At 39.7% G+C, this 12,408-nt stretch overlaps 1 protein-coding gene across 1 annotated transcript; it reads right to left on the bottom strand.

The window, feature by feature from the left end:
* Nucleotides 1–4,548: 4,548 nt before the first annotated feature.
* On the bottom strand, nucleotides 4,549–5,807 carry LOC139457280 (uncharacterized). Its single transcript, XM_071238688.1, has 2 exons — nucleotides 5,790–5,807; nucleotides 4,549–5,163 (listed from the first exon to the last, which is right to left on the bottom strand). The coding sequence occupies exons 1-2, from the start codon at nucleotides 5,805–5,807 to the stop codon at nucleotides 4,549–4,551; spliced, it is 633 nt and encodes a 210-aa protein (XP_071094789.1).
* Nucleotides 5,808–12,408: the final 6,601 nt, after the last annotated feature.

The following is a 12,408-nucleotide window of genomic DNA, read 5'->3' as shown; positions in this document are numbered from 1 at the left end:
ATTGGGACAATTGTTGACAGCTCTACGTATGGCACAAGGAGACCTTTGTAGACTGTTTTACATACAAAACGTAGAGGAAAAATGTAGACTGCTCTGCGTACAACACAATAGCACCTTTGTAGACGGCTCTACGTATGGCTACGTATAACACGTGGAGACCATTGTAAAGCATACAACGTAAAACACGTGTCCAACACATATACATAATATGTAGATTACATCTGAATTAACCAATTAACATCACAAACGATTGTAATGTCTATAGAGCTCGATTTTCAAGATTACGCGAATCTTCATCGCTTCTCGTCGCTACACTCGGCCAGTCAATAATCGAGCCTGGACCAGGCACAAGATATAAGCGATAACCTTACTCAGACACGACATATTAGCGCTATCCTTATATACAGAGAAACAAGATATGAGCGGTACCATTACTATAAGATCCCTCTTCAAAACTTTGTATTTACGGAAGAAGCTAGCGTACACACATCTGATGTGGATCAAAGTATATACATCTGATGTGGATGAACGTACACGTATCTCATGTGGATTGACGTACACGTATCTGATGTGGATTGACGTACACGTATCTGATGTGAATGAACGTACACATATCTGATGTGAATGAACGTACACGTATCTGATGTGGATGAACGTACACGTATCTGATGTGGATGAACGTACACATATCTGATGTGGATGAACGTACACATATCTGATGTGGATGAACGTACACGTATCTGATGTGGATGAACGTACACGTATCTGATGTGGATGAACGAACACGTATCTGATGTGGATGAACGAACACATATCTGATGTGGATGAACGTACACGTATCTGATGTGGATGAACGTACACATACCTGGTGTGGATGAACGCACACATACCTGATGTGGATGAACGCACACGTACCTGATGTGGATGAACGTACACATATCTGATGTGGATGAACGAACACATATCTGATGTGGATGAACGAACACATACCTGATGTGGATGAACGCACACATATCTGATGTGGATTGATGTACACATATCTGATGTGAATGAACGTACAAATACCTGATGTGGATGAACGCACACATACCTGATGTGGATGAACGTACACGTATCTGATGTGGATGAACGTACACATACCTGGTGTGGATGAACGCACACATACCTGATGTGGATGAACGCACAAATACCTGATGTGGATGAACGCACACGTATCTGATGTGGATGAACGCACACGTATCTGATGTGGATGAACGTACAAATACCTGATGTGGATGAACGCACACGTATCTGATGTGGATGAACGTACACATACCTGATGTGGATGAACGCACACGTATCTGATGTGGATGAAAGTACACATACCTGATGTGGATGAACGCACAAATACCTGATGTGGATGAACGCACACGTACCTGATGTGGATGAACGTACACATATCTGATGTGGATGAACGCACAAATACCTGATGTGGATGAACGCACAAATACCTGATGTGGATGAACGTACACATATCTGATGTGGATGAACGCACACATACCTGATGTGGATGAGCGTACACGTATCTGATGTGGATGAACGTACACATACCTGATGTGGATGAACGTACACATACCTGGTGTGGATGAACGTACACATATCTGATGTGGATGAACGAACACGTATCTGATGTGGATGAACGAACACATATCTGATGTGGATTGATGTACACATATCTGATGTGAATGAACGTACAAATACCTGATGTGGATGAACGCACACATACCTGATGTGGATGAACGAACACGTATCTGATGTGGATGAACGTACACATACCTGGTGTGGATGAACGCACACATACCTGATGTGGATGAACGCACAAATACCTGATGTGGATGAACGCACACGTATCTGATGTGGATGAACGCACACGTATCTGATGTGGATGAACGTACACATACCTGATGTGGATGAACGCACAAATACCTGATGTGGATGAACGCACACGTACCTGATGTGGATGAACGTACACATACCTGATGTGGATGAACGCACAAATACCTGATGTGGATGAACGCACACATACCTGATGTGGATGAACGTACACGTATCTGATGTGGATGAACGTACACATACCTGATGTGGATGAACGTACACATACCTGATGTGGATGAACGTACACGTACCTAATGTGGATGAACGTACACATATCTGATGTGGATGAACGTACACGTATCTGATGTGAATGAACGTACACATACCTAATGTGGATGAACGTACACATACCTGATGTGGATGAACGTACACGTATCTGATGTGAATGAACGTACACATATCTGATGTGAATGAACGTACACATACCTGATGTGGATGAACGTACACATATCTGATGTGGATGAACGTACACGTATCTGATGTGAATGAACGTACACGTACCTAATGTTGATGAACGTACACATATCTGATGTGGATGAACGTACACGTATCTGATGTGAATGAACGTACACATATCTGATGTGAATGAACGTACACGTACCTGATGTGAATGAACGTACACATATCTGATGTGGATGAACGCACACATACCTGATGTGAATGAACGCACACATACCTGATGTGGATGAACGAACACGTATTTGATGTCCTCCAGATCATGGAAATATGCACAATTACATATTAAGTTCAAATGAGGATATTCAAGGGTTTCCCTAAACGTCACTGTTTGAAGATTTCTTTAAATATATTTAACTGCAAAAAGCAGTTCATACTGACGAAGCAGAAATAATATTCTCCTGCACGAGCTGGCAACATTGTAAAGTAAGCTTTATTGTATTGGGATTTTAATCAATGCTGTATTGTTGAATTGGGAGTGATAAAATATGTTTTGTTTGTCATGATATATGAAACATTTCAAATAAAAAATTGTGGTTGAAACCAAATATTTTAATTAAATCAGATTTTTTAGACGCGGCGTGGGGTATTGTGGCTTATTACACATTGTTGAAGATTACATGGTTACAGCTGTGTTGAGGTCAGTACGTCGGAGATTAAATCTTATACTTCATCCTCAAAATCATCCTGAATTATCTCCACTGTATTATGTCATCATACTATTATACGAAGTACCCTGGGCCAATTCCCCACTATAATAAGAAATAATTGAAGAGTGTACTTGTGAACAGTGTACTTGTGAAGAGTGTACTTGTGAAGAGTGTACTTGTGAAGAGTGTACTTGTGAAGAGAGTACTTGTAAAGAGTGTACTTGTAAAAGGTGTACTTGTGAAGAGTGTACTTGTAAAGAGAGTACTTGTAAAGAGTGTACTTGTGAAGAGTGTACTTGTGAAGAGAGTACTTGTAAAGAGTGTACTTGTGAAGAGTGTACTTCTAAAGAGTGTACTTGTGAAGAGTGTACTTGTGAAGAGTGTACTTGAGAAGAGTGTACTTCTAAAGAGTGTACTTGTGAAGAGTGTACTTGTGAAGAGTGTACTTGTAAAGAGTGTACTTGTGAAGAGTGTACTTCTAAAGAGAGTACTTGTGAAGAGTGTACTTGTGAAGAGTGTACTTGAGAAGAGTGTACTTCTAAAGAGTGTACTTGTGAAGAGTGTACTTGTGAAGAGTGTACTTGTGAAGAGTGTACTTCTAAAGAGTGTACTTGTAAAGAGTGTACTTGTAAAAGGTGTACTTGTGAAGAGTGTACTTGTAAAGAGAGTACTTGTAAAGAGTGTACTTGTGAAGAGTGTACTTGTGAAGAGTGTACTTGTAAAGAGTGTACTTGTGAAGAGTGTACTTGTGAAGAGTGTACTTGTAAAGAGAGTACTTGTAAAGAGTGTACTTGTGAGGAGTGTACTTGTGAAGAGAGTACTTGTAAAGAGTGTACTTGTGAAGAGTGTACTTGTGAAGAGTGTACTTGTAAAGAGTGTACTTGTAAAGAGTGTACTTGTAAAGAGTGTACTTCTAAAGAGAGTACTTGTAAAGAGTGTACTTGTGAAGAGTGTACTTGTAAAGAGTGTACTTGTGAAGAGAGTACTTGTAAAGAGTGTACTTGTAAAGAGTGTACTTCTAAAGAGAGTACTTGTAAAGAGTGTACTTGTGAAGAGTGTACTTGTGAAGAGAGTACTTGTAAAGAGTGTACTTGTGAAGAGTGTACTTGTGAAGAGTGTACTTGTAAAGAATGTACTTGTGAAGAGTGTACTTGTGAAGAGAGTACTTGTACAGAGTGTACTTGTGAAGAGTGTACTTGTAAAGAGTGTACTTGTGAAGAGAGTACTTGTAAAGAGTGTACTTGTAAAGAGTGTACTTCTAAAGAGAGTACTTGTAAAGAGTGTACTTGTGAAGAGTGTACTTGTGAAGAGAGTACTTGTAAAGAGTGTACTTGTGAAGAGTGTACTTGTGAAGAGTGTACTTGTAAAGAATGTACTTGTGAAGAGTGTACTTGTGAAGAGAGTACTTGTACAGAGTGTACTTGTACAGAGTGTACTTGTGAAGAGTGTACTTGTAAAGAGTGTACTTGTGAAGAGTGTACTTGTAAAGAGTGTACTTGTAAAGAGTGTACTTGTAAAGAGTGTACTTCTAAAGAGAGTACTTGTGAAGAGTGTACTTGTAAAGAATGTACTTGTGAAGAGTGTACTTGTGAAGAGTGTACTTGTGAAGAGAGTACTTGTAAAGAGTGTACTTGTGAAGAGTGTACTTGTGAAGAGTGTACTTGTAAAGAATGTACTTGTGAAGAGTGTACTTGTGAAGAGAGTACTTGTAAAGAGTGTACTTGTGAAGAGTGTACTTGTGAAGAGAGTACTTGTACAGAGTGTACTTGTACAGAGTGTACTTGTGAAGAGTGTACTTGTGAAGAGTGTACTTGTAAAGAGTGTTCTTGTAAAAGGTGTACTTGTGAAGAGTGTACTTGTAAAGAGTGTACTTGTGAAGAGTGTACTTGTAAAGAGTGTACTTGTGAAGAGTGTACTTGTGAAGAGTGTACTTGTAAAGAGTGTACTTGTGAAGAGTGTACTTGTGAAGAGTGTACTTGTGAAGAGTGTACTTGTAAAAGGTGTACTTGTGAAGAGTGTACTTGTGAAGAGTGTACTTGTACAGAGTGTACTTGTGAAGAGTGTACTTGTGAAGAGTGTACTTGTAAAGAGTGTACTTGTAAAAGGTGTACTTGTGAAGAGTGTACTTGTGAAGAGTGTTCTTCTAAGAATGATAAGAAAATGCTCAAGATCCAGTGTTGCCCATTTGAACACACGGTAATAACAGGAAATAAATCAGTGCTGTAAAAGTACTGCAACGCCGTTACTACAAGTGCACAGTTAGATGAGATCATGCGATGTGTCAGGCAGTGAATATATCTACACTGTGGTGAAACACGCAAAGGAATAAACGCTGCTTTTGTTTCTTCTTAATGAACATCACTTCAAAACATAATGATTGATTTATATAAGCTAAACTCCAAACTATAAAACATTTATGTGAGTAATTCTGTCATGTTTTAGTTTATTAGTGAGGCGATCGAAGTAACACAGTTTCCTCAAAGCCACTCTGCTACTACGCCTAGTATTTCCTCAAGCCTTGCTCAAACTTGCCACCGACTTTTCTTTCCAAAAAAGTAACCTTGATTCCAACTGTATTTGCTCCCCGCTCGACACCGCCCAGCCACTTGCTGTATTTACCTCTACGTGCCCCAAAGCCCCCAATATCTGGCTTGGGCTATTAAACTACCATTAAACAATGAGGACAGATTTTCCAGTGTTCAAACAGACTTGTGTCAAACGCTCAAAGTGATCGATAAAACAAAGACGCTCCGCCCTTGTGCAACTTACCTTGAGGCTGTGCGACATAGCTGTCGGAGGTGTGTGGGCCATGAATCCCACCCTGCAGCCACCACATCACATAACCAACTAATGTAACAAGGATCTATTGAGAGCATTTAGTCTAATGTATGCCTAACGAACATGTACTGACATCATACAGGATAGGAACAGAGTGTTGGCTCGTCATGCCGAAGGCCGAGTTCGTTTCCAACAATGGAACGCGCTGTATACGGTTCCACTGCCCTAGATTCACAAATGTTTGCATCGACGGTGATCTGCATTGCCATAAACGATAACCATGTACTCATATTACGCTTAATTCGAATCGGTTTTTACGAATTTTCCACGTTTATTATTTCATTATTTTTTAGAGGACATCACATTTTCATTTTTATACGACAGCAAGAGTAGTTGCACTGAAATGACCAGCCATTTCAGCAACTTAAGAACACCAGTGTTTTGTACACAGGCCTATATTAAACATTGAGAAAGACGGGGACGATATAGACCTTTCTCCGTGATGGAGCTTCAGGCAAGAGGTACAAATGTACGAATTTGGAGTGTGTCACCAATCCAACATCATAATGCTTGCGTCGCCGCCACGTTAGGGCTGATGCTTATAGCACACTCTACTGCACCACCATTTTTAAGACTTGGACTCAAATCAAAGTGTGTTTTTTTTATCTCGAATTTACTGTATTTAAAGACGGCGATTATACCACTTGTCACAGGCTGGTCCCCAGGAACTGGACTACAACAGCACTTTGTGTTGGAGTGATGCCAAATGAAACTTTTCGGACACTGGCAATCATATCTATATATTCTGAAAAGTGTACAGAATAACAGTCGCAAGGAAGTGACCTTCAGCACTGAGTGTGGCCTTGCTTGCGTACGGGTCGGGCGTGAGATGAGTCGAGCCTATATACACAGGGCCGGAACGGGCTCACGTATGCTTAGGTAAGCCAGCAAACAATAGCTCAAGTCAAGATCATCTGGGCAAACTATCCCACTATTTATAACTTTCCTCGTAAACTTCAAACATAAAAAGAACCGCCTTTTCTAAATTCAATCCATTTCATTTGTGCTCCTGTATTTGAAGTCCCCGACCAGGAACCGGTGCTGCCCGACAACGTATGTCGCCTTCATCCCTCGACCTCATGTCGGCCTCACTCACACATGATATTGTCTGCTTGACTGTGTATCTGGGAGGCTGGATGTGTGTTTGTCTGTGTGCTGTATCTTCAGGTGTGGAAGTTTTTGAATGGCTACATCAATGGTAGGGTTAGCTGCGGAACCCATGAATATTCCTTGTTATTACCAGACATACACTATCAGGTACACGTGATCTAATACTGATGAAAAGAATATTGGTTGAAGTGTGTAAACATGTCGATCCATTTGTCTGAAAGTGATTCTAACATGTTAGTTCAAGCGATAATTAGTTTTAATGACCTCCAGACTTTGCTAGCGATTAAATGTGTAACAGTTATCCAGGGTGGCGGAGGGAACTCTGTAAATCAAACTTTCGCAGTGTCCAGCTGGTTCAGCCGTGACGCTGAAGCTGAAGAGGAAAACGATGATGCAGACGTAACGTTCGCTGCGTTGTACACCTTGGTATCGTCAAATGTAGTTAGAAATAGTGCGTAGCTCGCCCGTGAGTGTTGAAAATGTGTTGTCCCTGGTTGACAGTACATTAGATGATGTCCCAAGAAGACATTCACTGTGATGTTCCCCCTGCATCCAGAAATGTATAATCACTAAAGCATAGACATATCCTTTGCATATTGACCAGTCAGGTGAGCTGACCCGTCACAGAAGCCTTCTAGATTATTAACAAGCTCCAGCAAACATGCACAGATGATACTGAAGTATCTGAGGCATTATGTTTACACATGTCAAATTTAAATAGGTAAATTTGTACCCTTTGAAGCGTCTACCCTACTCATATCTATTGTAATTTATACACTATTGTGTAATTGAACGTTGGAATGTAGTAAACATAAGAAACACCGGAAGTGTTTAAAAATGCCACAAATTTCTTTTCGTCTATGACAAGGTATAATTCACATGATATAATTCTTTTTCCGGGTTTGATATAATACAGTTGATAGCATGAGTGGGACGTTCCTTTCAAGGCCACGAACACCGCTTATAGGAAAACACTGTTCACTATGTGAGAAGTTTCCTAACGTGCTGTATGTTTCAGGATGGCCCACTTGTCTAACATGAGACTATTCGATTTTGCAGAGTTGCGTCACTTAGGTTATTTATGCATACAGTTATAGAATGGGTGGTGAAAGTTATTTATGCATGCAGTTATAGAATGGGTTGTGTAGGTTTTTTATGCATGCAGCTATAGAGTGGGTAGTGTAGGTTATTCATGCGTGCAGTTATAGAGTGGGTGGTATAGGTTAGTTATGCATGCAGTTATAGAGTGGGTGTTGTGAGTTATCTATACATGCAGTTATAGAGTAGCTAGTGTGGGTTATTTATGCATGCATATAGAATGGGTGGTGTAGGTTACTTATACAGTTATAGAGTGGGTAATGAAGGTTATTTATGCATGCAGTTATGGAGTGGGTAGTGAAGGTTATTCATACATGCTGTTATAGAGTGGGTAGTGCAGGTTATTTAAGCATGCAGTTATAGAGTAGCTAGTGTAGGTTATTTATGCATGCAGTTAGTTATAGAGTGGATAGTGAATGGTATTTATACATGCAGTTATAGAGTGGGTAGTGAAGGTTATTTATGCAGGCAGTTATGGAATGGGTGGTGTAGGTTATTTATGCATGCAGTTATAGAATGGGTGGTGTAGGTTATGTATACATGCAGTTATAGAATGGGTATTGAAGGTTATTTATGCAGGCAGTTATAGAATGGGTGGTGTAGGTTATTTATGTATGTAGTTATAGAATGGGTAGTGCAGGTTATTTATACAAGCAGCTATAGAGTGGGTAGTGCTAGTTATTTATGCATGCAGTTATAGAATGGGTGGTGTAGGTTATTTATGCATGCAGTTATAGAATGGGTGGTGTAGGTTATGTATGCAGGCAGTTATAGAGACGGTAGTGTAGGTTATTTATGCAGGCAGTTATAGAGTGGGTAATATAGGTTATTTATTTATGCATTTATAGAATGGGTGGTGTAGGTTATTTATGCATGCAGTTATAGAGTGGGTAGTTAAGTTATTTATGCAGGCAGTTATAGAATGGGTGGTGTAGGTTATTTATGCAGGCAGTTATAGAGTGGGTAATATAGGTTATTTATTTATGCAGTTATAGAATGGGTGGTGTAGGTTATTTATGCATGCAGTTATAGAGTGGGTAGTTTAGGTTATTTATGCAGGCAGTTATAGAATGGGTGGTGTAGGTTTTTTTATACAGGCAGTTATAGAGTAGGTGGTGCAGGTTATTTATGCAGGCAGTTATAGAGTGGTTAGTTCAGGTTATTTATTTTTGCAGTTATAGAATGGGTAGTGTAGGTTATTTATTTATGCAGTTATAGAATGGGTGGTGTAGGTCTTTTATGCATGCAGCTATAGAGTGGGTAATGTAGGTTATTTATGCAGGCAGTTATAGAGTGGCTAGTTTAGGTTATTTATTCAGGCAGTTATAGAATGGGTAAAGTAGGTTATTTATGCATGCAGTTAAAGAGTGGGTGGTGTAGGTTATTTATGCAGGCATTTATAGAGTGGGTAATGTAGGTTATGTATATATGCAGTTATAGAGTGGGTGGTGTAGGTTATTTGCACATGCAGTTATAGAATAGGTACTGTAGGTTATTTGTAAATGCAGTTATAGAATGAGTGGTTGTAGGTTTTTTATGCTTGTAGCTATAGAGTGGGTGGTATGGGTTATTTATACATGCAGTTATAGAGTGGGTGGTGTGGGTTATTTATACATGCAGTTATAGAGTGGGTGGTGTGGGTTATTTATGCATGCAGTTATAGAGTAGGTGGTGTAGGCTATTTATGCATACAGTTATAGAATGGGTGGTGTAGGTTATGTATGCAGGCAGTTACAGAGTGGGTAGTGAAGGTTATTTATGCATGCAGTTATAGAGTGGGTAGTGAATGTTATTTATGCATGCAGTTATGGACTTGGCAGTGCAGGTTATTTATACATGCAGTTATAAGTTATAAAGTGGGTGGTGTGGGTTATTTATGCATGCTGTTATAGAGTGGGTGGTGTGCGTGATTGATACAGTTATAGAGTAGCTAGTTTGTGTGAGTGATACATGCAGTTATAGAGTAGCTAGTTTGTGTGAGTGATACATGCAGTTATAGAGTAGCTAGTTTGTGTGAGTGATACATGCAGTTATAGAGTAGCTAGTTTGTGTGAGTGATACATGCAGTTATAGAGTAGCTAGTTTGTGTGATTGATACATGCAGTTATAGAGTAGCTAGTTTGTGTGAGTGATACATGCAGTTATAGAGTAGCTAGTTTGTGTGATTGATACATGCAGTTATAGAGTAGCTAGTTTGTGTGATTGATACATGCAGTTATAGAGTAGCTAGTTTGTGTGAGTGATACATGCAGTTATAGAGTAGCTAGTTTGTGTGATTGATACATGCAGTTATAGAGTAGCTAGTTTGTGTGAGTGATACATGCAGTTATAGAGTAGCTAGTTTGTGTGAGTGATACATGCAGTTATAGAGTAGCTAGTTTGTGTGATTGATACATGCAGTTATAGAGTAGCTAGTTTGTGTGAGTGATACATGCAGTTATAGAGTAGCTAGTTTGTGTGATTGATACATGCAGTTATAGAGTAGCTAGTTTGCGTAATTGATACATGCAGTTATAGAGTAGCTAGTTTGCGTAATTGATACATGCAGTTATAGAGTAGCTAGTTTGTGTGATTGATACATGCAGTTATAGAGTAGCTAGTTTGCGTAATTGATACATGCAGTTATAGAGTAGCTAGTTTGTGTGATTGATACATGCAGTTATAGAGTAGCTAGTTTGTGTGATTGATACATGCAGTTATAGAGTAGCTAGTTTGCGTAATTGATACATGCAGTTATAGAGTAGCTAGTTTGTGTGAGTGATACATGCAGTTATAGAGTAGCTAGTTTGTGTGAGTGATACATGCAGTTATAGAGTAGCTAGTTTGTGTGAGTGATACATGCAGTTATAGAGTAGCTAGTTTGCGTGATTGATACATGCAGTTTTAGTGTAGCTAGTGTGGGTGATTTATACATGCAGTTATAGAGTAGGTGGTGTAGGCTATTCATGCATGCAGTTATAGAATGGTTGGTGTAGGTTACTTATGCATGCAGTTATAGTGTAGCTAGTGTGGGTGATTTATACATGCAGTTATAGAGTGTGTAGTGTAGGTTATCTATACATGCAGTTATATTGTACATACCTGATGGTTTTGTTCACATGTGTATTCTTCTGGTGTGCAGACAATTTCTTGCACAATTGAAACATTTACGATTGACATTTAGTCTCACGTCTGTAATTAATTATAAGCACGGGTCACGTTGTCATAAAAATATCATGTCTAAATGTTTGAAAACATTTGTTGCATTAAATATCTTGACATTCGTACAAGCATTCATCTTAGATGGTGGCCATTGTTAGTTCGTCTCGTGTAACACCCACATTCCACACCTCGACTATATCCACTCTCACGGGTTCCGTTCAACTCATTGGTTATGCATGTACTAGTCGACAACTTCATTGTTTCCAATAGTCCCACCATGTACACTGTAACCTGAACTCTTATGGTATATACACAGATACAATAGTGGCGACACAAGCCCACATACCTGTGAACTTTTGCCATTTTCGCTATCACCAGGGGAAATATGTTATTAAGAAAATAAAGAAATTATTTCCTACAACTGTAATTTGTTTGGTTAATCTGTTCAATGCTTGATATAATTTCTTTATATTCTAGTACTTGCGTCCCATGGTAAACCCCGTCCCCATGGTAAACCTACACTGGCGATATCGGTAAACGCAATGCTAGTGTAGTCAACATAGAGGTGATTGTAGAGGTGGAGACGATGTAGTCGAGTACAGCTGAATGTAGGGGTAAAGACGTAGTAGTCGAGTACAACTGATATAGTGGTGGAGACGATGTAGTCGAGTACAGCTGAATGTAGGGGTAAAGACGTAGTAGTCGAGTACAACTGATATAGTGGTGGAGACGATGTAGTCGAGTACAGCTGAATGTAGGGGTAAAGACGTAGTAGTCGAGTACAACTGAATGTAGGGGTAAAGACGTAGTAGTCGAGTACAACTGAATGTAGTGGTGGAGACGGTGTAGTCGAGTACAGCTGAATGTAGGGGTAAAGACGTAGTAGTCGAGTACAACTGATATAGTGGTGGAGACGATGTAGTCGAGTACAGCTGAATGTAGGGGTAAAGACGATGTAGTCGAGTACAACTGAATGTAGGGGTAAAGACGTAGTAGTCGAGTACAACTGAATGTAGTGGTGGAGACGATGTAGTCGAGTACAGCTGAATGTAGGGGTAAAGACGTAGTAGTCGAGTACAACTGAATGTAGTGGTGGAGACGGTGTAGTCGAGTACAACTGAATGTAGGGGTAAAGACGTAGTAGTCGAGTACAACTGATATAGTGGTGGAGACGATGTAGTCGAGTACAGCTGAATGTAGG

This window comes from Haliotis cracherodii, unplaced genomic scaffold (genome assembly GCF_022045235.1).
Source record: "Haliotis cracherodii isolate W230 unplaced genomic scaffold, xgHalCrac1.p SCAF_12, whole genome shotgun sequence".
Taxonomy (NCBI): domain Eukaryota; kingdom Metazoa; phylum Mollusca; class Gastropoda; order Lepetellida; family Haliotidae; genus Haliotis; species Haliotis cracherodii.
The sequence above is the reverse complement of the archived record's forward strand: the minus strand, read 5'-3'. Positions and strand labels throughout refer to the sequence as shown.